At 39.5% G+C, this 27,597-nt stretch overlaps 1 protein-coding gene across 3 annotated transcripts in view; it reads left to right on the top strand.

The window, feature by feature from the left end:
• The window catches only part of PRORP (protein only RNase P catalytic subunit), a 51,273-nt gene extending 23,899 nt beyond the window's left edge, over positions 1–27,374 (top strand). For all 3 annotated transcript variants that reach the window (XM_065636797.1, XM_065636798.1, XM_065636799.1), the window contains exons 5-8: positions 203–310; positions 23,439–23,587; positions 25,044–25,239; positions 26,952–27,374. In XM_065636797.1, coding sequence (XP_065492869.1) covers positions 203–310; positions 23,439–23,587; positions 25,044–25,239; positions 26,952–27,080 — 582 coding nt within the window. In that variant the 3' untranslated portion in view covers positions 27,081–27,374. The remainder of the gene's footprint in view (positions 1–202; positions 311–23,438; positions 23,588–25,043; positions 25,240–26,951) is intronic.
• Positions 27,375–27,597: the final 223 nt, after the last annotated feature.

The raw sequence follows: 27,597 nt of genomic DNA, 5'->3' as shown, positions 1-27,597 counted from the left end.
CTCTCCTCTCCTCTCTTTCTTTTCTTTTCCCTTTTTTTTCGTGTAGCTGCCTCAGTGAATATGGAAGTAAAGACGTGAAGTGTAGCCTCTGAAGGAAAAGTGAGAGATTTAGGCTTTGTTTCTTTTTTTAATAAAAAGTAAATGAAACTTATTTCTGTTAAACTCCACATATTATTCCCCTGTGTTTGTTTATTTATTTCAGGAATTTGAAGCCTTTCAAACATTTGTGGAAAATCGACTTCCGTTTGATATTGTTATTGATGGACTCAATGTTTCCCACATAAAACCCAGAAAGATGCAGTGTGAAAATGTAAGTGCTGGTTAAATATTCATTAAGGGTTTTGTGTACGCTGATTGTAAACCAATGAGTGCCTCATTATTACTTATCCTCCTGAGAAACTGACCGAACATTTTGGTAGCACGTTACAATGAAGTTCAAAGAGTTATTTAGACTTTGCAAATTAAAAATGACCAGTGGGAAGATGGTTCTTCTCACACATTTGGCTGTATTAGCCATAAAAAATCATACCTGATTGTCCTCATGTATGCAATGCTCATAGTTACAGCTAAGGTGTCAATAACAACATTAGTAGGACATAAACTGTGTGAGTGTGTATGTTTTCATAGTAATAGGGCTTTTGGGGAGCAGAGTAAATCTGCCATATAGAAAATTTAGTCTAATATAGTTATGCTGGTAAGAGTTCTTAAAATAACCCCTTACTTAGTTCAAACCACATCTTGTACAAGTTTAAACTTTATTTCATTTTATTTCACTTCCTATTGCCTTAAGCATTTGATTCCTGTTCTTACAAGGGCAGCTCAGACTGGCTACAGTTCTTCCCGCTTGGTGATTTGTAGAAGAATAATCCTGCTTTTTTACCAATACCTGTTTTAGAGAATCCTTTTAGAATTTCACTAAGAAATGGCTTAAGGTGGTTTTTTTGTCAATCAATCATTTACTTTAAATTAGGAATAACAAAGTAGCTGCTCACATGTATTCCAAAGCCAGAATTTACATTTTCAGAGTCTTGAAATTAAAACTAAGTTGTAAATGAGCTTGATAACAAATGAAGTAATTTACTTCTAGTAATTACAAGAAATACGTTTTTGTTCTAAGAACTACTTTAAAACTATTCTTAAGAAGCAGGATATGCTTTCATATATGTAGATAAAAGCAACTGACCCAGGGAGATTAGATAAACTTGCTGAAAGATGTTTGAGAGCAGCAGTGAAGTTTCATGAGATATGGGCTCACGAAGAGGGTACTTTCCTCACTGTGAAAACAGAAAAGGAAGTTTACAAGTTGTTTGGATGGGATCAGGGAGGAAGCGTTGATCGTCTGAGAAGAATCCCAGGCAGCACGTAGTGGCACAATATTTTAAGATCTAGAAAACAGATTTATGCTGCCAAAGAGGGGGAAGAGAAGCGAATGTCCTTCCTCAGTGCATGTCTGTCCCAGTGCGGCAACCTTGATTGGGATCCTGAATGGTCTGTGCAAGCTGGAGGCAATGGAGCACAGAGCCAGCCTGGATTTGATGGATAAGTACTGCTGGTTTCTGATCAGAAATCTTACTAGGAGGTATTAGCATGCTGAGCAGCATAGGTTGCCCTTGAGTTCCTCCTTAGCTTCTGCTGTATTCAGAGGATTTTGGGGTCCATGATGCCAGGGAGCTTCAGAAGGGCTGTATGGAAGCATCAACTTTCCATTTAGGTTGTTCCATATATACACAGGTCAGATCTCTCTCCCAGGTATTTACAGATTAGAAGGATTTTTAGGAAGATCTGCCTTTCCTTCCTGCACAACAGAGCAATAACCTGGGCTCACCCAATCTTACGTCCAGAAGAAGATTCTCTTAGCTAAAATTTGTTCTCTGAACTATGTTGTTGTTAATTGTTATTGCATTTTGTCATGCACAAAAAGTGTTAATCATTGGAGCTTCCGCCAGTCAGTCTTTTGCTGCTCCTGTTACCTGGATCCTGTTCTTGAGAGTGTGGAGTCATTACATGAGGTAGGATGGACATGCTTGTTACTCCTGCCTTATACTTGTAGATATTCACTGGCTGAGTAGTCCCTTTTTTTGGCATGGGAAGTGTGTATTTGCACTCTAAGCAACAAAATAGCTCCTTCCCTGCCCAAAAGAAATACTCTTCCAGACATATGAACTACTAAAGACTTTTTCCTGTATTGAGCCTCTCTATTCATTGCGATACTTTTAAATTATTTTTTATTATAGATGTCTTTATACAAGATTACAGTATTAACTATTGAGTTTACAGTTTTTTTCCAACTGGAAACATTGTTTAAATGCGAGCTTGTGCTAGATGCTAGCAAATTCTGGTTTATTTCTTCATGACTCTGAACTCCTGTGCTGTAACATGTCAGGAAGGGACCTGTGTCTTTGCTCTTATTTTGGATAATTCTGACAAGAAGCATGTATTCTTGTTTTTCTTTTTTTCAAGACTGCTAAAAGCAGAAAGGGGAAACCAACCAAACAAAAAAAACCAAACCCACAAAGCAGAGCAATCTTTTCTTCTGTCTCCAGACTTTTCTTCCAGATGGAGGAAGAAGACCACAGGAATCTCTGCATGTGTTGCTTTCCTGGTTACTGCTGTTGCTGCCGAGCAGTTGCCCATCCGTGAAGCTGCCCTCTCTGAACGCTCTCAGCTGTCCTTTGAGGGCTGGCGCTGCCACCAAACGTCCCCTTTTGGAGGCTGTTGTCCTCACGCCAGAGGCAGCTGAATGGAAAAAGTGGAGTGGCAGGTCTGGGGCATTCACAGCCTGCTTTGTTAAACCCTTCAACGTACATAGGGAAACATAGTGTGGAATTGAGAGGATGGAGAGGAGAAATAAATGCAAGAGAAGGTGGAGGCAGAGCATGAAGGACGGAAAAAAGCCAAGAGTGAAGGCCGCTGAGGTGACGCTGTCTGGCTAGGACAGGGGGCTGGCTCATGTTGAAGGGAGACACGCTGTGACTCGTTAGTGACGTCTTCTGTTTGACTTGAGAGGTCATAACAGAGAGGCAGTATTTCCAAGGACCTGTGTTAAAAGCAGCCTGACCCATGTTTTACTTGTCAAAAAGCTAAATTATTCTAAGTCTCTAAAGCTGTGCTAAAGACCAATTTTAGCAAACTCTTATTCATATGATTGAAATAAGAAAACATTGATAAAATATTCCCTTCTTTTTCAAACACCCTAACATTTTATAATTCCATTTAGGCATTCCTTGGGCATCTTGGGAAGGGGCTGGGTTGTGTGGACAAGGCACGAGTACCTTGAGGGATGAGAGGAGAAGAAAAAAAAGCAGAAGTTGAAAGAATGATTTTTACTCATTTAATCCTCAAAGTGTTCTGACATTCTGGAAAACTAGATATGTAACTTCCAGTAGCCCCAGGCAACTTCTGTCCTCACAGCCAGCATGCACTTAGCAGATCATCATGAATATTATTGACTTGGCAGATTTACAGGAATATTCCATGGCAATTTCTCTAGTATATGACTCTGTTGGTTTGTAATTACAATCCCCTTTTTTCCCAGGTTGGTTTTATACCAGCTCTGTTTCCTGGTACAAATCATCACGTGGCTTCGTCAATTACTGACAAAAAGAAGAGGTAGCACAAGGGTGGGAACAAAGATTTTTGAGGGCTAGAGAATGGTAAGATTACCTGATTTGAAGGCACTGCACACACAATGACTGCAAAACTGCAACACTGGACATTAGCCAGCACCTCTTTTCAACCCTTTGCTTCCTTACTGCAGCGTTTAAAATTAGACATTAAAGTTGACTTCTAATTAAAAGATACTGAGTGGAAATTATTTTTGCTATGTAATCCAGACAATAGAAACAAGCCCCATAAAATCTAAAATCATTGAGTCTTTTTCTTTTTTTTTTCATTCTTCTGCTGTTTAAGACTGTACGTGATACATATTTGCCTTGATGAGTCAGTCACTGTACTGCAAACATGGTAGTTTATAAACTGAGATATCGTTGTAGTTTAAGTAAGCGAAGTTGATTCAGGCTGTATCATGACATTGAGGTAATCCTCCAGATGTATCTAATTACATAAATCCTTAGCCAGCACAATGATGTTTGGTACTCCCTGTCCTCTGCTGCCGTAACTCCCCATAGTGCCCCCACTTTTCACCTTCTAAAGATCAAGAGAGGGAATTTCCACACGCTAATTGCCCAGTTCTCTTGTTAAACACAAACTGTTACATAATTCTTAAATGTACTTTTTCCTGTTTATCACCATTTTTTGTAGAAATGTTCCTTGGAAGAGAGGGGGAATCCAAGTGCAAGCAGGATATTGAGGCTCTGGAGCATCTGGCTTTGCTTGTGGGAGGGGACTGAAGTAACTACAATGAGCTGAGCTCCAGCTCTGCCTGGACTGTGAAGGGCCGGGGTGGGGGCAAGAGAGGGGTGAGGGAGCACGATCAGCATGCACAATTTAAAGAGTACTTTGCTATTTTTAATTTACATTGAGATTGGTATATGGTAAATGAGGTATGCAGCCAGTTCCCTTTTTAGCTGTGCCCAGCTGGTGTTAGATGTAACCGAAGATATATTTCAAGTGTGTGTTGGATCAAAGCTAACTCACAAATCCTTCTTCAAACAGTTTGGTAGTTGAGATCAGCTCTGCCCTAACTTTACCCTCTCTAATCTCTATATTAAACTTGGACATCTAAAAGATTGGTAAAATAGTTCCAGATTGAGCTCCTTGAGGCTGACAATGCACAAAGGAACAGTTTTTGCTCTTGGCAGATAGTTCAAAGTAGTTACTCCCCAACTTAATCAGCATTTCTGTAAATGGACTACATACGTTCAGATAATTCCCCTGTAAACTGCGGTGGGCCTGTACAACAGCTGACAAAGCCAGATCCTTGCCGTTCCCCTCCCATCCCATCCTGGTCTGGTGGCAGCAGCTGGCATGTCACCCTGGTCACACCTGCCTGCAGTCGCAGTCTGCTCCTGCCAGCGAAGCCACCAGCCCTGCCCTCCTGCACCTCCTGCACCTCTCAGGCTGCACAAAGCCCAGGCTGGGACCGCTGTAGCCGGGGTGCTCTGTGACAGGCAGAGGGGACAGGACATCCCTTGCAGCCAATTCTTGTCTGTTCCAGGGGAAAAGCAGCAGCCTTGTTGGGTGGAGTCTGCTCTCTGAATTGGAAAAGAGTTCTTTGACTAAATGAATTATGCGGTCACAAGTAGCATAGTAATCATGTGTGAACAGATTATTGCATTTTGGTTTTCCATTTGTTAAATATTGTTAAAATAATATTTATCAAGGGGACTCAAAGTTTAAAACTAATATTCCAGTTTTAGTAACTCTAGCGTTCTGTAGTAGTTATTCTTGGACTCTCTGCCTTCTTTAACAGTATGGTAAAGAGTGCGTAGGAAGAGGTTGCAGCCTTGGAGGGAACGCTGGGAGAAAAAGGTTTCATCAGGGTAAAGGAGAACACCAGGATGCAGGATACTTGTCTTCAGGAAAATGGTGAACAGTCTTGTTAAATTTTTGAAAAAAGTCCAACTGTAGCCACAAAACTGAAGTACCTTAATGAATTACACTTTGTAAATTCAGCTCAGAACCATCATTTTGGTATGCACTTTATTCACATTTTCAAGGCTTTCAAGACAAAAATAATATCTCTTAAAATGAGGTTGGAGTTAAAAAAGAAGAAAAAAATAAAACGAAAAAGCAGGTCACCTACAACCCATAATTCTCTTGCATTAGTAACCCAAATCAACTTTGAAGCATCATGTTGTTCTTTGAAATCTCTTCTCTTGTGCCTATAAATCCCCTATGATGAAAAAAGTGGGAAAAAAGTATTGGAGCTTATAGTGTTTGGGGAAAACAGTAAGTAAAACTTCTTCTTCCGAGTCCTGCTTACTAAAAATTACCTCAAGGCCATGAAACACACAAAGAAATCAACACCTGTGCATACATTAATAGTTGACAAATAAATGTACTAATAAGCTCAGATTTTCATGTGGTATTTTTTCCCAGTCTTCAAGTCTGTCTTCACTATGCAACATGCATGTAAGAGATCAACTACACAATTAGTGAGACAGTGATACTTGATACAAAATATAAGCTCTACTGTAAGAGCTGTCCTGCAAAACAAACAGTTACTAATAAATTTGACCCCCCCAAAAAAAGTCATGCATAGAAGAGAATTTTTTTCTTCTTTGACTCATTTGGCAGCATCTGTGATTTGTTCAAGTACTTTGCTGTCTGTAAATGAAGCAAGAATTAAGTAGATCCATGAGTCATTCTCTGTTCAGAATCAATACATCCAACAGAGGTCTTATTTGTCATACTGTGACAGTTCATCAATTCTTCCTCCCACCAACTCTTGTCTTACCACTCAACAAAGCAGTCAGAAATGTGTTTGTTCATTTGCTCCCAGCATTTTCCATCCCTTTCCCCCCCGCAATCTTCTAATGGTAGTCCAAGTTTGCATTTCCACTATAATGAAACATTTGCCCTATTGCTCAAGATTGGAGAGATTTCTGTCTTTGCAACGTGTTTCATTCTTTAGACCTATACTTTTCATTTCCTTTAAGTATTGCACAAATCGTAAAGATGAAGATTTTTTGTGTTTTCACTGAAAATCACATTCAGCCTCTGTGTAACATGATCTTAGAAGAGAAAGGAGCTCAAGCACTAAGCAATACCCTTGAAACTTCACCTATTTTTGGTATTAGAGATGTGTGACTGGAACATTCAGCATTGCATTCAGCTCTCATCAGTTAATTTCTGGGGTTCCTTGAATATCTCAGCAGGTAGACTCAGTCAGGTTCTCCAAAGCCTCATGTAAGAGATTGATATTGATATGCTGAAATCTTCCCACTCGCCTCCTATATTGGGGCCATCCTAAAATGGAATAGATCATGCTCAAAAATTTGAGTCATCAGATCCAGAGGAGCAAGGCTGCTCAGCTTCTCGGGAGAGGTGAAGGAGATGACTTGTTTGCCTGTGAAACCTGGGGGAAAGGCCTGGCCTGCAGGAATTCCTTCTTTCCTCGCACTTGTTCTGAAACCTGACAGTTTCCATTTGTGGCTAAAAAAGAAATGAAAGGGCAATACACAGTAAGTGAAGGTGTATTGGACGTGAGTGTGTCAGAGGTTCTAGAAGTCCTTCTGCAAGTGGTTGGCACATGTGCTCCCACTGAGGAAACCCAGGTGTTGACTACATACCCTGAGCCACCAAGTTGGGCCCTTCCCACAGGGGTGTGCTCCGAAGTCCTTTGCTGGGAGGGGAGAGTAGGAGGTAGATAGGACTTCTTAAGAAAGGAAATAAAAAGTCAGACTGGCCACCTGTGGATCCAGGGAAACTTTCTTAAATTTTTTTTAGCTTCCCAACATTGTGAAATGAGGGGGAGACCTGGCAGGTTTCCCTGATGAAATGCCTCAACAATTGACTCTAAGCAACTATTTTTCCTTTCAGAGGTTTCCAGTCTGATTTTGCATTTTGTGGTGAGAAGAATAGAGCAGCAGAAACTGAGCATGTTAGAAAATCTGGCTATCAGGCATTTGGACAACTTTTCCCTGTTGTTTCATCCAAAAGTCAGATAATTCCTGGTGTTGCCTCCCCTTACTATTTGCAACCTCATTGCTGGCTATAAAACTGAATAAACCCCATGTGATTAATTAACAACCTTTATCGGTTTCTGTCTGGTATTTATAATTTCTGCCTTTGTATTTGGTGATAGCAGCAAATCAAAAGGTAAGTACAGGAGCACCCAAGCACTCCTATTTTTTAATGAGGGGAATTGCATCATATCTTTCGTAACAAGAATTCTTCTGATCACTAGGAATACAAGCCTGAAATTCAGCAAAGCAGAATGAACATGCCTTGATGATTCATGTCCCAGTGAACATGGTAACTGTAGCAACAGGTTGTTTGTTGTATGTTACAGAGAAGCCCTGCTAAACTCTGAGTGATGAAGTCCAAGGAAGGTGTCTTGTGAACTCTATGAGTCTCAATCTTGCTGTTTTCACTTCTCCCTTAGAAACCACAAGATGAGTTTTCTTTGGGCAGCCCAACTGATTCACCTAATCATGGAATTGTTATCAGTGTGGCAATAAGAGCTGTGCTGGGCTGGGCCTCCAAATCGGAAATGTGGTCTTTAGGGAACTGAATGGAAAGTCTCCATAATAGCGAGAGACTATAGTGCTATTAAGATACGGGAAGCAGGCCAGAAAATGTGAATGTTGGGTTAACATAGACCAGTTCTGTAGAAGAATAAATATTTGATTTGAGCCTGAGAAATACTGTTTTTTAGTGTCACCCTAAAGGTAATGTAGATAAAATCCTCAGAACAACGATTGCATTCATTTATGTACATCTGGATTTATTTCTATATTTTGAAAAGCAATCAATTTTTGGTTCACACTTGGCTTTTACATCCAATATGCTATTTTTTAGTAAAACTAGGAAAGAAAACATATTTGGAAGCTGTGTTATCTGAAGGAGAGAAAGTACAATGAAACAAAAGCCTAAACTGCATTTGGATTTACTTATGAAGTTATGAAAACCTAAATTTTTGAGCAGAAGGTTACTCCCAGGGATTTCAGTATATTGACATGCTGATTAATGATCCAATATCCATTAAACTGCATTTGTTGTTTTTTCTCTAGTTGTATTCTACTTGTAGAGCAAGAGTGGAAGAGACATTTATATATAGGTAATTAAATATATTTAAATTGAGGTTATAAAATTATTATAACCTGCAGCAAAGTTTAAAACCAAAGTAAAAGTAATTGTATTTTTTTAATCTTAGACTTGTAGAAAGTCAGGAACAATTGTCCACAGCTTTTAGTCTTAAGTCTCTTTGTAAACTGATTGTTTAATATTGTCTAGAATATGGAAATGGGAACTCCTGTTTGAATCTAGGAGACCAGTTTCACCAGAATTAAAATTCCATGCAGGGAACAAGATCACTTTGGCAGTATGCTTGCTTCAAACCAGTTGACAAGATTTTCAAACTGAACTTCTGAAAAATTCTAAGAACTCTTCTTATCGAAAATATTGTTGCCCATTTCAGGTGACCTCTTGCGTCAAACACTTATTAAGAAAACTTCACCTTTTTCCAGTACTGATTTTGTACATCAGGTGCAGAGGTGACAGGCAAGGGGCTGTCCCTGTTCTGTCTTTTACTTATTTTATTTATGGGTATGTTTCTGCAGTTCCTCCAAACAGGGGAGGGGGAAGGAGGCAGGGAAAAAAAAAAAAAAAAAAAAAAGTAAAAATAAAATTCAGACTTATGCCGTGACCTGTGGTCTGAATCTAAATTACATCAAATTAGATTAAACCAATATGTTTACCTGTGCTAATATAAAGAGTAGGTCTCATCCAAATACCTGTCACTTCTCTGTAGGCTGCTACCAGAACTATGGCATAAGTGGAGTGAGTTTCTAGAAATGATAAGAAAATTTCTATCCTCTTTGCTGTTAAAAAGATAAGAGCATTGTGTTGTTTCAAACCACAGTGTCTAACCTGTCTAATCAAGACAGTGGTCAGAAGTGGAGTGGATGATCCTAGGGTCTCTTCCAACCAAAATGATTCTATGATGATTCTAGTTGTTACCATCTCCCAGATTGCGTTACTGATTTAGGAACTTCTGGGTGAAGAAGTTGCATCCTGACTAGCATGTTTATTTGCCATTGATGGAGTTTTCTTTGATAAATTTATTTAATTACCTTCCCAGCTTATTTTTGCCTTTGGTTTTCAAGCCATCCTGTGGCAATGAGCCTCGCAGTTCTACAGGATCTGATAATGCATGTGCTTTTGTTAAACCTGTTGTCTGTTAATTTTGTATGATGGCCTCTGCTGCTTGTGCTGAGAAATGGTGAATAGTCCCCATTAGCACTTCCCAGCTAACTTGCTGTTTTACAGACCTTCTCAAATAACTAGCATATATTCTTTTTGTAAATTGTCTGGAATAAAAAAATTACATACAATTATGCAAGATAGGTATCACACAGATTTTTGTTTCTTTTTCATTTTTAACTACATTCCTTTCTTGAATGGGTCTTTGTTCTACCTGGGTGTGTGTGATGACACTCAGGGCTACTGTTGGGCTAAGGAGCAGACCCCTGCAGTTGGACTCAGGAGACCAGCATTTTATTGTGTAATGGTTGATCTCCTGCTTGACTGTGAGCAATTCAGTTGGAAGTATCCTGGTCTTGCAGGTTACCTGTAGTTAATGTAACAAATCAAAGTTTCCTGTGGATTTTTAAGTATTTTTAAAATGTATTCTTATTTGTCATAGAATAAAAATTCCTAATGAGCTTTATTTTCCCCTTATTTAAGTGTAAGAGATGGGACGGATATACGATTTAAAAAATATATATATAATTAATTGCACCTCAGAAAGGTTTGGGAGTTTGCGTGTGCCATTGCAGCAATGCGTTGCAGTCTCTATGGCTGATGGCTGGTGTGGCTCTGCTGTAGTTAAATTACAACACAGCAACAGAGAGAGCAGGAGCAAGGAACAGAGACTGGGCATCGTCTGTCTGAATTTCCACCACCAATGCAATCTAAACATGGTCTGGAATAGTACAAAATATGAAATACCTAGAAGCCTTGCAAGCATGTCTATTAATGGTTCTAATCGGACCTGATCTATGCATGCGAAATATAATTAAGCTATTATCATACATGCTGGGACTTGTACATTATTTTGTTTCTTGTTGTCACGTGAGGAACAGCAGTGATGTAGTGAGAATACCAGTGCCAAGAACATAATATGAAAGCTATGGCTACCTTTGCTGCTGCTGTTCTTCAAATTTTCGGGAAAAAAAAAACCAACCCACAGGCTGATTTCTAGCACAGGCAATGCTAGTCTGCATGGGTTCTTCCTCTGTCATATAGAAAGAACTCTGTGAAATATGGGGATTTCGGGGATTTATTCTAGAAAAGACATAGCAATGTGACCCAAGCTGAAATAAACTGCAGAGAAGGTCTTGAGTTGCAGGATCTCCTGCAAATGAGCCTTGTATGTGCTGAGTCACCTCATGTGCACGTCATGCTGGTGCAGCAGGTCAGTGGTCACTGCTGCAGGGCTCGGTCTGGTGGATACAGTCGTCCCTGTCTCCATGTGTGAAGCAAGAAAACTTTCCTTGGTACTTCCAGAAACTCTCAACATTTTTCCTTATTTGCTTCTTAACCTGATGTCCCCTGTTGCCTACATGATTTAACATTTTTTTAGATCTTCTGGATTTAATTTTTCTAAATAATAGAGAATGAAGTGAAAACTTAAGACTGTATATACGTATTTACTTATTAGTAGCCATTGTGCTTTTATACAATAGAAATCTTCACTCCCTATCTTCCTAGAAAGATGCCTACCTCAAGATCTTAAAAATACGTCATTGAAAAACATTAGATAAAGAAATAACCTTATAAAGCATCATTTGTGTTAGAGTTCTCCTTTTTATGTGCATCTCCATCAAATAATCATATTCTCTGTGCTATAACTATTCTTTCCAAAAATTAATTTTTAAATCCCTTTGAATGCTTAATCTCTGGCATTGTACCTACTGCCATGTCTCATTGGTAGCAAAGCTTCCTCTTTTTGAGAAATTCTCTATTTCAAATAATTTACATGTTTCATACTAATCTTTGTAAGTATCTGCTGTTTTTTCCTTCCACGCAGAGATACTAGCTTGTGATGCTGTTTCTTCCGGATTTATTATTCACCATTCAGTTCTTTAATGATCCAAATAGTTCTTCTCACAGTTCTAGCTGGAAATACGTGTTAAAGTTATAATGAGGCGGGTGAGTCAGAAGCTAAAGAGGTTGTCAAAATTATATAAACATTCCAAGCTCTATTTTCCAACCAATTTTATGAATTATTAACTGATACTTCTGTCTGATTTTTCCAAATAATTTCTACCATTTCCAGCTGCCGCACTGTCCCATCCTTACACAATGTTTACTGTAGTGGCTGTTAAAATTGGACCTGTGCTTCTGTCATATTGACGATACCATCTTACCTCTTATGTAAATCAGGAATTAAGTGATGCTTGTGTCTGTCCTTATCATCGTCCAGCATTCAGCCATTTACCTGCTCATTTCTATGACTGCCAAAAAGGAAGCAGTAAGTTGGCAGTACTATTTCTTCTGCCTCTAGTATTTTGGATCTTTTTGGGTCTTGAGCTCTTAAGGAGTCATGCTGGCGTGGCACCGTGCACAAGCTGCGTGCATTGTGTGCCATAAACGCTCTGGCAGAAGTTGAACGCCAGTTCAGCTCCATTGGGTCTGTGGAGTTGTTCCTGACAGGTGGTATATCCGGGTGGGAATATCAACCTTGCTGATGCCTTCTCTCCTTGTTTATTTCCTAATGGCGTGATATTTGGGTGAACTAGGTAGTGCTCCCACTATACCCTGAAGAAAAAAATAAAAAAGGTAGAAGTAAGGGGTGTAGGTGCTTATTAGAGCTGTGGTTCATTGGCATTGAGCTTCTACATTCAGTGCAAGTTTGAGGAAAGCACAGTGGAAGACAGGTTTTCCTTCAGTACTACCTATAATACCTGACTGATTGATTGATTGATTTATACAAATGTTCTTCCACCACAGCCCTAAGCTGCCACACACTGAGTAAATAAAATGAAGTAGTAGTAAGGGCTGCAAGCAGGTAGTTATAGAGCAGAACCAGTCAGTCTTAATGCTGTTGATTTACCTGGCTCCTTATTAGGAGGATTTATCCTGGGCCTGTCTAAAGTTTATGTTGCTACGCTGCTTTCAGCAGCTGAAGTAATTTACATGATATTCCTGTAAAGCATTGCACTGTACTGTTTAAATCCATCTATGTGTGATGGCCCTAAGTCTCAATAGTTAAAGTAAGTGGCTTAAATAAAAGAATTTGAGGCTTTTGACATTCTCACTTCTCATTGATATATATGTATCTTCATACTTGAGTGCCTTGCAGAGTGAAAAGCTCTGTCTTTCCATTGAATGGGCATCCCAAAATGAGCTTTCAGAAACACAAGTGCTATAGGTTAGGGATTTTTCTCATCCCACTCACTCTCACTTCCACAAGCCCATTCACTCTGCCAGCCTAGCTAATATAAGCAGTAATATGACACAGAGTTTTAACCCTTAGCTATCTGATAATTTGGTAAACAAAATAGTTCTGAAATTATAGCTCTGTCTTGCACTTGAGCACTGCCGTTTGGTCCTGAGTGCCCCAGGGCTGTTAGGTGGGTCTCTGCTTTCTTTCCAGGGAAATGGTCAAAGCAGGGGAAGATGCAACAGAATTCCTCAAATGTGCTGGCTGGTATAGTCATATACAGATATCTGGAAACTATAATGCTGAGTCCCCAAAGCGAAATTTGCTTAGGAAAGATAGATCCTTCTATGAAAGAAGGGGTGGGTGGTTCTTACTTGGCTTCCGTTGGCCGAGCTGTTCTGGTGGTCATATTTTCATATTCTCAAGCTTATTTAACTTGTCTACAGGGGAAAAAAAAGACTAAGTAGACAAAGATTTTCATATAACCAGTCGTTCCCAGGAGGTGGAGCTTTTAGATAAATGCCCAATATCATCCATAATTAATTTGTAGGAGCTGACAATATTATCTGTTTGTCAAATTGCTGTATGTTATCTCCTGAGTTAAAGAAAAATACTTTAGACGTTGGCCTGCCCAGTGTCCAGCTCTTGAGTACTGCAGACTATTATCAGTAAACTTATATTAAAAGCACTGAAGTAAATTAGATCTTGTGGATTGTAGCTATTGTGGGGGGCTTTCAGACCTTCACTGCCTAGGATCTCCAGATAGATATTGTCTGCAGTGTTACTAGTAGTAAAATGGCCTGAATCTACAGTGATGGACGAAGTTAATGACTGTGTTAAGAAAAACAGTGCTGACCCATAGTTTATGTTCACTTGTGATACACTCTGCATCAGCTCTTTGGGGGTTTTGCAGGAATAGTGTGTCACTTCCCAGGGTGTGCAGCCTTCATCCAAATGAGACAGTTGAACCTCTGCCTCATGAGACTGGCAGTGCAAGGTGTACTGGTGTCTATGAAAGTCCCTGAAGTCTTCTTCAGCCTGGGATATACCAGTTATGCTCTTACCAGTATTAAACAGATCCCTTCCTTGGTCCCTCCTTGCTGAAAGCCTTGGTGCATGGTCAACCCAGGGTAGGTGAGCCTGACTGACCACACAGCTGCTCCTCCACCTCGCCACCTTTGTGCTTTCCTTTGCTTCTGCTGATTTTTGTCCTGTTGAAGAGCATTTCATATGTTCCATTTCATATTAAACAATTTTTTCATGTTTCTGATCTTCAAAGAGAAATCACTACTCACTTGAGTAGTGTTTGTTAATATATTTATTTAAGAGCTACAAGATTTTTCTTTGAAGGTAACCCCTTTATCTCTGAATAGTAATCTGTAGTAGGCAGCTGGAAAATAGTACTAATGAGAAACAGAAGAAAAGCAGCATGAAAATTTTTATAAATGTTTGCTGCATGTTGCAGTCCAATTCTTTTTTTTCAACTGCAAGTAATAGATTTACCGACGGGTCTCCTTGGTTATCATGTCATTCTACCTGGATGATAAACCTGTTGACCTGTGAGTGTAGAAATAGTCTATGCAGAAGCATATGTCTAATGTGCCTTGAACAGCATCATGCCTGTGCCTTCTACAAGAGTCATGTCTCCAGCTGCTACGGCACCTCTCCTCAAAAAATAAAAGTACCGTCTGGGACTTTTTGAACCACAGATTGGAGAGGGGGGAAAACACTGAACATCAGACGAGGTCAGTGACGCTGTGCAGACATCTGCATGGGACAGCGGTGAGAGCTAAAATATTGGTATCTTTTAAACTGTCAGTTTCAGTCTTACAAAGCTGATTTCAGTCCTGCACCAAGTTATTTCCTATCTATGGAAAGGATCAGTCAAGCTTGTGCTTTCATTTTCATAGCACCCTATCACCACTGCTGCCACCACCACCCAGAGATCCTGTTCACATTTTGTTTCAGTACTTAAATATAACTTCTGACCCACACTGTGAAAATCTAAGATGGGCACAGCTGCATTTAGTTCACAAATATTCCTTTCTAGTAACTAATTTTTACGTTATTTCTAAAATGATAAATGATAAGAGAAACTCTCTTATGGCCTTAGTTTTTCTTCTGAAGCCTATACAAAAATAAGTAAAACCTCATACCTTTTCATTTTTATGTAACTTGCTTCCTCACGAATATAAAGATTAAATACATAGTGCTTAGTGCAGTGAAGCAACATGTAGTGATCAGTAAGCAAATACTGCTGAAGAAACAGCAGTGCAATTAGAAAGAAGGTGCTTAAGAGAGTTCTGGATTTAAAAAAATATTTCAGAGAAGATCAGAAACAGAGAAATATCTTTGCCCTTTTACATGACTCGAGAAGGGAGAATATTCAGAAAATTCAAATTAATGAAAGGAAATATCTTACTGCAATTACACAATTAAAATACAAAACTTACAGCTGCTGGGACTGGGCTCTAGTTAATTGCGAGCTGAACATTTCCCAGTTGCTGCCTTATCAAAATGCTACTTTGGATTACATATTCACCCCATCTTTATGCCTACTTCATAATTGCTGAGCTGACATCAAACGGCTGGCTTGCATGTTTAAAGTAACATTCCGTTTTTCTGTGACTGGGAAAGAAAATTGTATTGTAGCTGGTTAACAAAACTTCTGGATTGAGAAACTGAAGTGGCACTGCAGTGATTTACAAAATTCGACTTCCAAAAATGCTGTTATGCAACTGAAGAATGTTTGTTTGTCCACGTATTTCTTGAATTGTTGTAAGAGTCAGAAAAGATTTCCTATTTTTTTCTTTTGCAATTTATACTATAAAATTCAGCAATTCCCCAACTGTCCATCTCTTTTTCAGCCATCATTTCCAGAGTTCTTGGCACTGTTCATTTAATAACATACTATGTTAACTATTGTTACTACTCATTTTTATATCTTTATTCATGTTGACATTTATTCATCTAGAGATCATGATGATAAAAATATTACCATTCAAAAAGAGTGACATTCAAAAAATGTGAGCAAGAATGGTCACACTAAAAGGTTTGTCAGGTGTAAGGTTTGTCAGAGTGGCTGAGATCTTTTAAAAATGACAATCCATTCTGAAAAGCCAGACTCCAAAAAGCCAGTGTCAACTCTACCTGATCATCCCACTCCTGCCTCCCCATCCTTCACATCATACACACAATTTAAATTCTGTGTTTAAATTGTGTATATATTTCTTTGGTCTCTGCATGCCTTCCACCTTGATTCTGTTAATTCTCCTAAGACATAACTGCTTCACTATCCATCAAATCACTACTTGTCGTGCCTTTTGGGAACAAGAGAGAGCACAATATGGCCATAATTAGATTATATATTAGAAAATATCTATTTCAAAACCTTTTTTTCTTACACGGCTCTCTGCTGGGAAGGATAGGGACCTGTCCCTATCTTCATGTTGCACAGGAGAAATTCATAACAGGATTTCCAAACCTAAAGTTAATTTGCAAAGGTTTGGTTTGTATTGTGCTGTTCTCTGGGCTGGTCAGTAGAATAAAAAAATGGGTGGCTTGTTTGAAATTGGAAATTTTACCTACAGTTTATAATATAGCAGAATATAATGTCAGAGCATATTGACAAACATGTTACTTCTACATTCAGAACGGTTTCAGAGATTATCTTGAGCAGGTTGCACCTTCAGTTGAAATCAAGTAGACTTGTAATTAAAGACATCTCCATTACTGGCATAATTGCCAGGGTACTATGAATACAGGAAAGAATAAATTATGCTGTTGCTTCTGTGCCTGACCTGAAGCTGTTCACAGTTTCTCTGCTTTACTCTCCCCACTACCCAGGATTCAAGAGGGGTCATTAGCTTGGCCACAGTCCCTGAATGTCCTTGTAGGCTGTTTTGACCTGGAAGCAATATCTCTACATTCATCCCGTGCTGCCCTTGAGCCACGTTCTGCATCAGTGGGAACACGGACTGTGCGGGGGCACCGGGTGTCTCAGTATGCAGCCAGTCTGGACCTGGCTGCACAAGCATCCTCAGGATGCCTCTAAGAAAAACTTACTCTGCAAGCAGCTGAGCTATATTTAGGCATCTCCTCGTCTGAGCAAACTGAGGCTACCATACCATCCTCAATCCATTTTAAATCAACTTGGATATCTTTGCTTCTGTGGTTTAGTTTTCCTACTCAAGCAATAATCTGCCTTTGATTAATATAGTGGACTGTGAACTCAAGAGCAAAAGCTGGCATCTAAAAATAAACTACAAATTTTGATGAATTGTGATAAGGAGTTAAGATATATCTGTAGTGTATGCGTCAAGAGAGGGTAAGTCAATTCTAAGTGTTGAGTCAATGCAGACAGGTTAAAACACGTTAAATGTAGCGTGAATGCTATCAGTGACGGTGAAGTCCTGTCACTGGTAGAGTTTTGCATGATGATATATGTGTTGCGTCAATCTAAATAGTTGTACTGTAACACAGGATACAAATATTCCAAACAATACTGTTTCTGCAGTATTGCAGAGATCCCCAGTGTCGTAAGGGGTGTTTCCCAGGAGTTAGTTAACTCTTGGCTGTCTCAAGAGGATAAAGTAAACCAGGCTGATGAAGCTTCGTGACAGTCACTTACTCATCCATCACTGCTTTCCCTGCTAAGTAGCTCGCCTTTGCTAGTCAGGGGCAGGCGATCTGTAGGGGCTCAATAAATGTCTATGCTGCTCCTGCATTTGTGTGAAGAGGACTTGGAGATAAATGTACACTGTGTCATCAGTAAAACTGTAGATAATACAAGAAGCAGCTTCTATTGTGTTTGCTGCTGTGATAACCATATTGGATCTGCTTTGGTGAAATTGCCAGGCTCAGGGAGAAAGTCCAGCCTGTCTTGCAAGCAGCTCCCACGCCTTCCCTGGGCAACTGGCCATGCCATGGGAAGAAGCTCTGGCTTCCCATCGTGTCTCTTTCCTGGTGTGGTACTAAAGCAGGTTTTTTGAGCTTCTTTGTCTACAATATGTAAAAAGGGAACCGAAAATGATGAAACTAGGTCAACTAAATGTGATGATGGCGGGAATTGATTCCTTGCAGACCTTTGGAGAGAATGCTTGTGCTCGGCCCCACCTGACAGTATTTGCGGCAGCTCTGTACCTGTAGCCAGCGTCGGGGTTTCCTCTGGAGTTTCACAGCTGCCGTGGTGGGTGGGAGGGCACACCAGCAACAGGTGAAAATAGCAATAATAGAGCAGTTTGGTGCTGTTATTAGCAGATTTTTGATTGGAGGTATGTTTTGCTTTTAAATGGCAGTTAGTGAAACCAAATGTTTAGAAAATAGCAAATACAATTTATTAGCAACAATTCAAACTTTTTTTTGGTGTGATTACTTCTTCATGCTGTACCTGTATACAAGTGAGCCACATTTTGCGGAGTCAGTGCATGGCGTGCCTCCTGGCAGCGGTGTTTAGGGGTTTCCCATCTGACAAAGGGGAAACCACCGGGAGTGCCCAAGGAGAAGGGCTGCCCTACAGCAAGCAAACCTTTGGACTGGGACACGTGGCACAGCGTGATCTAGTGACCAGAGTGGGTGACTGGCAGTGAAGCCTTGGGAAATCTGTATTTTGCTCTGCTCATAGTACCTCGTATGTGGTAATCAATCTGTCTTCCTTGTGCTCCATTATGCACTTGTGTGAAATGGAGATGTAATTATGCATTTACTTCGTAATGCTGTTGTGAAATTTAAAGAATGAGGATTAATCTTGCAGTGTGACAGGGATTCCCTGCTTTACCAGCTTAACCCCTATGTTTGATCCCCATTAAATCGTGCAGAATTGTAAATGTGGGTTACTGCAAAATTATTTCCAGGCATTTGTATAGAAAAGTTCCCTTCTGATGGGAAGCTGTTAATATTTATTCTTACCTGAAAAGTGGTTCTTTTAAGGTATAACTTGCTGATTTTTAACATGTAAGACTACCAGTTGCAGCATTTTCAGTTGCTTTATTTCATATTTGCAAAGCTCAGGCTTTTTTACATGGTATGAGGAGTTCACCATCAGCACGATCCTGTGGAGTATGCGTTCTCTGTCCTACTGCTCTGCCTCCCCACCTCTTTTCGCTCTGGCTCCGCTGATCCAGAAGTTCCTGCCCTGGTCTGTGAGCGCAGTTGTGATTATGCTCTGATCTGGTTGGCAACGTGGCCCAACAAATAGATTATATCAGCACAGCAGAGAGAGAAAAAAAAAAAAGGTGCACCGTGGTAGGAGGGCAGCAGCTTGGTGGTGGAGGGGAAATTCCATTAAATGGCATTGCTGCAGAAACAAGAACGAACTCATTTACGTGTGGGGAAATAGCTCGTATCTCTGGGACTGTCCCAAGGAAAGATAAATACACACGCTCAGCCCAAGTACTGTACAAGTGTGCTACTTCTTCACCGATAGACAGATTTGGGTGCAGAAATCAAGAGTTAGAACATGCACACTGGCCACATACATGCATTTAATTACGGATTATTTTAACTTTTTTTTAAGTAGAAAAATTATTAGCAGTGTGCTTACAAGAACCACATTGGGAGATATTTGATATGTTTGTGAACAGCTGGTCTTGACTGTTCCATTGATCTGTGTGTAGTTTCATACTTTGTGGCTGCACCCTGGCTCCATCAGAGTCGTTTGCTGAAGTGCTGTGAACACACAATTTTTTGCATTGTAAGTAAAATGTTAAGGTTTAGGAGAAGCTTGAGAAAGATCTAATTAAACACAGACTGGAACAGCATGGGAATAATTTAAATGTAACTGATAAATGATGAGAGGGACTGCAAGCAGAAGGTATTCAGCAGGTGCTAATGAGCACAAGTTCCTTGGAGAAGGATCTAGTGATCTCCACAAACAGGTGATTAAAATGTCTATGTAGGTCAGAAAGAAACATGGATCCTGATGTGCCCTGTCAGAGGAAAAGAAAATAAGACTGAATGCAGTGGTAGTTATCTATTAAATTCAGTAGTACTTCTAGTGCCTTGTTGTGTGGCCAGTGATTTCTGCAGAAGAGCAGCGGTTCACAACTTGCTGCTACTCTGCCGCAGTCACATCTTGCCATGTGAAATGAAGCAGCCAGTCTAACCATGCTTATTTTCTCTTCTATGCAAAATGGCATCATATAATTCCTGTTTTCAGATATATATTTTTATATACTCTGGTGTCCAAATTTGAACGATAATAATGTTCATAAAAGGTTGTTCTTTTGCTAATTTTGTAATCCTCATTCTCAAGGAAATGGATAACATAGGGAATGTGTGTTGTATATGTTTTGATGGTTTATACAGACTGCCTTTTGAACAGATTATTCAACTGAGCATCTGATGTTTGCTGCCTAAATAATGTGGGAACATTCAAAGGGTGCATTTACATAGAGTTTATTGCATATAGCATATTTACATTGTGTAGTGGCAGATAACAATAATTTTTAGATAACTTTTGGAAATACTAGATTAATAAAACATTCATGTCTTTTTAAGTGAGAGATCACTCCTGCTGTTTTTTTCTTAACAGTATTATGTTCAGTTTCCTCTATGACTAAAACAAGTGTTAACTGTGTGTCTCATGTCTTCCTTTCTTGAGAAGCAGCCAGGTGTGGGAGTAACACACTTAGGAAACCCCCCACATAAGTTCTGTGACTCCCTGTAGCCCACCCCTGTTAAATGCCTGAACCTAAAATGAGATCAAATGCTCTGTAGTAAAGCTGCATCAGGCAAGGGAGTGTGCAGAACAAAATTATTTTTATCTTGTAAAGGCAAAACTAATTTCTATCTTCTGTGTTTTAGTTGTGTAAGTAAAGGTTAACCTTTGTGGTAAGTAGAGGACAGTGTGCTGTTATGCAAGCAGGAGTTTCTAAATTTTTCAATGGTGATTCCTGTTAATTTTATTATGATTTAAGCCTGAGTCTTTCCATTGCAAAACTGTACCTAATTTATACCAACCCCTGAATTTTTTCCCAGAAGCACTTCATACTAGAGAACCTCATAAGCTAATAACATGTAGGAGAAGAAAGTCCATATGACTAACAGGTACAAAGTGACACTAGTTATAACCTTCAGAAAGACTTAAGGGAGCTGGATCCAAGCCATTTAAGTTTTTTATAAACTTGGGAGTATCCCCAACTGACCAATCTGTATCTGGAAATCCAGCTGCCTTTGTGTTGAACCATAGAGTTTCCTGGTTTTATTTGGGGTAAACTCCAGCAGTTCACATACTGGCAATTCTTTGCAGTACCACTAATGCAGCTGCATTCCCGGGACTCTTTGACTCATAGTCTGCTTCTAGGAGTTGTTTCTTTTGTTGTCCCATTGGGATGCTCTTGCTGTCAAGTTTTTTATTTTAGACTTTGTGGAATCAGTTTCTGGAGTGTTCTTTGGAAAAAGTTTTGAACTTTTCTTTTTCCACATGACCTTCTGCTAACCTGCCCTTAATATAGCAAAACATCAGGCAAGAAGAGAAAGTATTTTCATTTTCAATTTGTAAGGGGTGGCTTAAGTTACTCATGGTTGATATTTTTTCACTGTTGACTTCTGTACATGAAAATGTGTATGAACATAGTAGGTAGTTTCCTAACTTTTACTAAGTTTAATGAACTCATCTTAACAAACTTAATTCTCCTTTGGTATTTGTATCCAGCTGTTTGCAGGACGGGGCCAATGAATGGAGAACCAGAAAATAAAAGTGACTACAAACAAGTGAAATTGATGAGCCAGTTTTCACTGCCCAAAGGAGACATTTTAAAAAGAAATGTTAATACTGAAAAACTGAACTTTGTTTTTTCAATTTTTAATAACCTTGTAATTTAATAATCAAATAAATTATGTGACATAAAAATATATGTTATTACTTAATATAGTTACTTGGAAAGCTTTCTGGTAAGATAAAAATGGTGGCTTTTGTTTGTATCTTTCAATTCTGTGCTCCACTAAGAATTCTGAAATGTGTCTCCAAAGATTCAAGACATGCAATGGAGAGAATGCCATTTTTATTTTTACCTGCCATTATATAGGCAGAAACTACTACATCTGGCCTTTTCCTGCTCACATCATGTCCTGTTTGTTTTAACCATGGAAAAGTAGATGTATGGATGTAGGGAAATAGCCGACGTCCAGCACAATCTCAGGAAGCAGGAAGTCAGTTCCAGTAGGTGCTGTTAGGCTCTTGTGCTTTGCCTGAGCACTGAGATCCTACGGCACCATGAAAACAGAGTCAATGTTGGTAACAGCAGCTTATAGGTCAACAGTTCAAATTAATGTAGAAAATCTTCCGGCCTCCTCTCTCAGATCCTCAGATCAGATTCGTGACACGCTGACTTGGATGCACCTGCAGGTCCCGTGCTGAGCAGGGCGGTCCCAGCGACCTCCCCTCACCACCTCCAGTGCTGCGTTCCCATCAGTCATCGCCTTTGACTCGGGCCTGTCAGTTGTGTGGCCACAAGCTCAACCCTGCAAAAATACTTCACTTGCTGGATCAGTGAGCTTGTAGGTAGTTGTGACATTGTTAGTAGATCTGATGCAGCAGAAGTAGTGGGAATGTGCAGTTGAGAGAGGATTGAGCAGGACCAGCCCTTTCCACTGCTACTTGCAGGTAGAACAAACTAAATGCATTGCAAAATTGTACCCAAGAGTTAGAAGAACAATTCTTTCTAGCCCCTGAAACAAAAGATAATGATAACAAACAATTATAAGGATCACAAACAGGAGGGAAAGGAAAGAGCAAGAGGACAAAGGCAATTAGAGGTGTTACAGGGAGAAGAGGTAACAGGAAAGAGGGAAGTCCGTCTGAAGAGAAACTGGCGTAGCAGTGAACTTGCTACCCCAGGATGTCGGTTTGTAAGTGGGAGGCAAGTCTGGATGTGGCTTTCATAAACCTTCATCCTGAGGTCACAGATTTCCTCTCACCGCCGCTGGCTTCTCCTCCCAGGGCAGCCAGCTCACATGTAGTTCTGCAATTTGGACAACAGGTGGGGCTGGAAAAACAGTGTGGGTCAGGCTTCTTTTCTCTGATACCAACAAAGGCTTCAGCACTGAATCATTTCCAAAAGTAGGTATTACTTAAATCCCCATGTGATTCGGTTCCCTCAACTGACTCTGAATTTCTGAAATCTCCCTACAGCTCTTCCTGAGTTCATTCATGTCATTCAAGCTGCAGGAGCTGGGAAAGGTTTATAATAGCAATGCATTTTCTGTGTGTTTGACAGCAGCTTCCTACAGTGAATTGTTTGGGTTATTTTTTCTTTGTCACTAGGGAGTTAAATTAGTTATCTGCTTAATTCATGTTGCAGTTAAGAACTGTGGGAAATGAGGGTATGCTAGAAGTCCCACTATTTGAGACACAGATGTGAAAGTGTTTCCTGTCAGTCTGTTTTTACAGCTAAGAAAATCTTTGGGTTTCCTTTGTTTTCTGCAGCTATTCGAAGCTGTCAACTGCCTGGCAAAAGGGAATGCCCGATTGCTTGTGCTGGGCCGCAAACACATGCTGAGTAACTCTCCAAATTGGAAAAGAGAGGTTATGAAGGAAATGCAGAATAAGGCAGACTTCTTCTTTGCTGAAAATATGTAAGTTTAAGACAGTGGCTAAATGTAAGGGAGATGAACATTTGATTTATGTGCATTTTAAATCAGTATAAACAGCTGCAGTTTTTGGTACCACTATTAGTATCTCCCGCTCTGTGTATGTGAAAGAGAAACATATCGCTTGCTTTACTTGCTTCAAAAAACAATACATATTAAAGTTGTACCATGAAGAATTTCATCACTTAGAATCATGTTGTAGGGTTTATTAGGATTTATAACTTAAAACCACTGCCAAGACCACAGTGGCCTGAACTTACAGAATACCTGATAGCATCAGTGCACATCGTGGTCTGCTGTGTCAGCCCTGCATGGGGGAGACGAATTTTGTGCCTGGCCATGTTGTTTGGTAGCCCAGGAGTGTGAAGAGTCTGGAGCGCTGACTTACTTGCTGCTTCTGGAGGAGAATATTTCTGTGAGTGGAAATAGACCCTCTGCCTCTCTAATTTAAGAAGCACGACCGCCTTGCTCTTGCCTGGTCAAACCTGTCCTTGCCTCTAACTTGCCTCTGCCTCAGTGTCTGCTCTCCTTGCCCTGCTTTCCTCCTGCAATGAGTCTCGGTTCCCTTCGGTTCCAGCTCCACCTGGTCTCCATCCGAGTTGGGCACTGTTGATCCTTCACCCATCTCTGCCGTTTCTTCTGTGATCCAAATTCCCTGAACTTCCCTGAACAGCTAATCCAAGTCCCTTCTGTCTGGCTTCTTGTTTCAGATCTGTTCTCCTTCATCCCCTCTCTGCTTCTGGCTGTTGTTCTCTTTGCTGTTGAATCACTTTGCTTTCTTTCCTGCTATCTGAGCACCAACGAAGGAGACACTGTTACTGCAGTGGAAATCCTCACTGATCTTGTGTCTTGCAATTTACTATTACAGTAATCCACAGCTATCAAAAAGTGTTTTCAAGCAAAGTTCTGCTCAGCTTCTCCAGGTATAGGGTATCTCTTGCCCACTATAAATGTATTTTTAGAGATTTTTTCGCTAAAATTGTTTCAGTTTAATAGCCGAATATATTTTCCAAATAATCACAGTACCTTTTGGAAGTATATTTACAAATAAAGACAAAGATTCACAGATTTGTGCTGTTGCCTACATTACATTTTATTGTGATGATTGTTTATATTCCAACAAAGTTTTGGGGGTACCTTATGAGTTTTAGCAGTTCTGTTCCACATAGCACTGTTAAGTTATGTGGCAAAAGATTATATTGTTGTATTATCAGATTGCGATAGGAGGAAAGAATGTGTAGCATGCAATTAATTTTCATTGCACTCTAACTTTTGGTGCCCTGCGGTAAGCAGAAGTTCCTTATTCTACCACGGAATTAGAGTAGTGATGGGAATTTTCAGTGTTGCTGATGAATAAATCTCAGATCAACATTTGATTCATTTCCTACAACCACTTACTGCCTTGTGAACGACATCTGTCTTTTGCATTTGTTTTGTTCAGCTCTGAGGACGATACCTTCTTGTTATATGCCACTCTTCGATCGGGCAAGCATTGCAAGTTTGTTACTAGAGACTTCCTCCGGGATCACAAGGCTTGTCTTTCCGACAGTCTAACACGTCATCTGTTCCGTAAGTGGCAGCGTGGACACCAAATAGTGATTTCCTCTTCTGGAGAAGGGAAGCGTTTAAAATTTTTGGTAAGTTTTCTGCTGCATTCAGAAAGCACACAGAGCATATTCATTAAAGATACACAATTTCAAACTCGAGAAGCAAAAAGATTCTTGTGTGATTCTAAGAAATAGATTTGTACCAATGGGTTCAGAACTCTCGTGCTTACTGAAAATTCACTGTATTCACAAAACATGCCACAAACATGAAAATAGTCAGAAAGACAAGAAATGCTGCGTAAATGTTTAAAATCTAAATATAAGTGCTTGTTTCTGTATACGAATCTTTCCATTGCTATAAAACATAAATGCCAGTTTTTTCATTTATTTTGAACTTTGAAATACCTTATTCTCCTCTGTAGCACCATTACAAAATATTGTGCTTCTAATTGTACAATAGAATTTCTTCCATCTTTATTTTAAAGAAACAGGAAAACACAGGAATGTCAGTATTCACTGTAACATTAGCCTAACATATGTATAAAGTTTCATGAAGGAAAGCCCAGAACACTCAGGTTTATAGTCAGTATTCAGCTGCAGAAATTGCAGCCTTCCAAGCATAGTATCATCTTATAGCAGAATACTACTCTTATTGTCTAGGAGACATGTATGCTTGAGAGCCATGAACAGTACATTAACAGGATTGCAGCTGTTTTAAGATTTTTCTAGGGAAAAATTCATCATGTCGACGTTCCATATCAGCAGGTTTTTATCTGATCCGTTTACATTATTGTTGCCTACTTACAGGAATACCGCATCTATGCAGATTCATTTTCTTGCTGCTCTGCTTGAAATTGTAAAATAATATTCACCATTACAAACAGACCGTAGAGACACAGGCTTATAAGAACAATGGCCTTTCCTTCAGTGTTGCCATATCTACATTACTTTTTATGGAACCAAATACTGCATGTAGGGTTACCTGAGCAACACAGCTTTAGCTACACTTTGTTTCTTTCTTTTGTACAAAAGGGCTACTAATTTTCACATCTTAATTCCCATACATGTGATTTGGATGATTGACATTCCCAGTCATAGCTGTCTTCTAGGTTATTCCGGAAGCTGTCACAGGTCAGTAGACATCCAAGACTGTACATGCAGAGTGACAGTGTGTTCTGAGAACCATAAATGCCAACCAGTCGTGTTGCAGTCGTATTTGTGTTATGTACATTGAGTTAGGATACCTTTAACATGATAGACCAGAAAAATAGTTTATTATATTTGTTCGACTAGACGCTCTTGAAAGTGTTAGCGATAAACCCTTTTCTTACATCCTCCGCAGCACAGAGCAAGTCAGCTCTCTAAAGAGGTACACTGGAAGAACAAACACAAGACGTCATTAATGTCATTAAATCCTATCAGTTCAGGCCTATGAACTCCACATCCTGAGTTAATTCCCATATGATATAATTTAACTGAACAGAAAAACAATCATTTTGCTATTTCTAGAAATTGAATGCATTATGTTAAAATTATTATTAGCTGGTGGAGACTGAAGACATAATTTTAACCATTTATAGTAACTACTAGACCACAAAATACTAAAAGATGTTTTAGTTCTTCCTCCAGTACTAAAACTTATAATTTGTTTGGTGTAAGGAAATAAATCAGAGTTGTTAGAAATCTCCGTAGATTCATCTCTTTAAGGTAAGTGCTGGAAGTTATAACTACCTATAACTGGTATTTTAGTAATATATTGTGTAAAGTCTAAAGAAATGGTTTTATCTGTCTTTGTCCAACAGCCTGCTTTCTGTTATGACTGTGTGGTACAGACTACAGGTGATACATGGCACATCCCCTATAAAGATGCTTTTGACGAAAAATATTCATATGAAGTACCAAGGAAATGGCTCTGCATTCAACAGAAGTGATGAAGAATGTAATTGTACAAGCTAAAGACACTTTTTTTTTTTTAATCACTGTTGCTGACTAGCAGAATGCAGCAGTACAATTATGGGGTTAATGTGTGAGGCCCTGTAACTAAAGAAAATTCAGTAACTGCGTTTTGTCAAAATCATTCCTGCAGTAAATCTCTTAACATCAATGGCGGTCCAGCAGGGATGAATTAGGTCCATTTTTTCCATCTTTACAGGCGATTTCTGTAGCCTCTCAATGTGATTTGTCTCAATATGATTTGAATTAAAACTTGGTTTTCCCTCTTGAAATTTCAGAGGGATTTGTTTGTTTGTTTGTTAGTTTTTTTCTCAAGCTTTTCATTTACACTGACATTCATAAATTCCGTACTTCAAAGAAATTAAGCAGGACTTCCAAAATATCTTCACAATGGGCAGGCTGACTTTGCAACAGTGTCACATAATATCTATAGCAAGTAAATGGAGCTAATGGGGCCAAATGGTATGTGTAGCATTGGCAGACACATGTAGCCCT

This window comes from Caloenas nicobarica, chromosome 5, assembly GCF_036013445.1.
Source record: "Caloenas nicobarica isolate bCalNic1 chromosome 5, bCalNic1.hap1, whole genome shotgun sequence".
NCBI lineage: Eukaryota > Metazoa > Chordata > Aves > Columbiformes > Columbidae > Caloenas > Caloenas nicobarica.
This window is presented reverse-complemented; position numbering and strand designations above follow the sequence as displayed.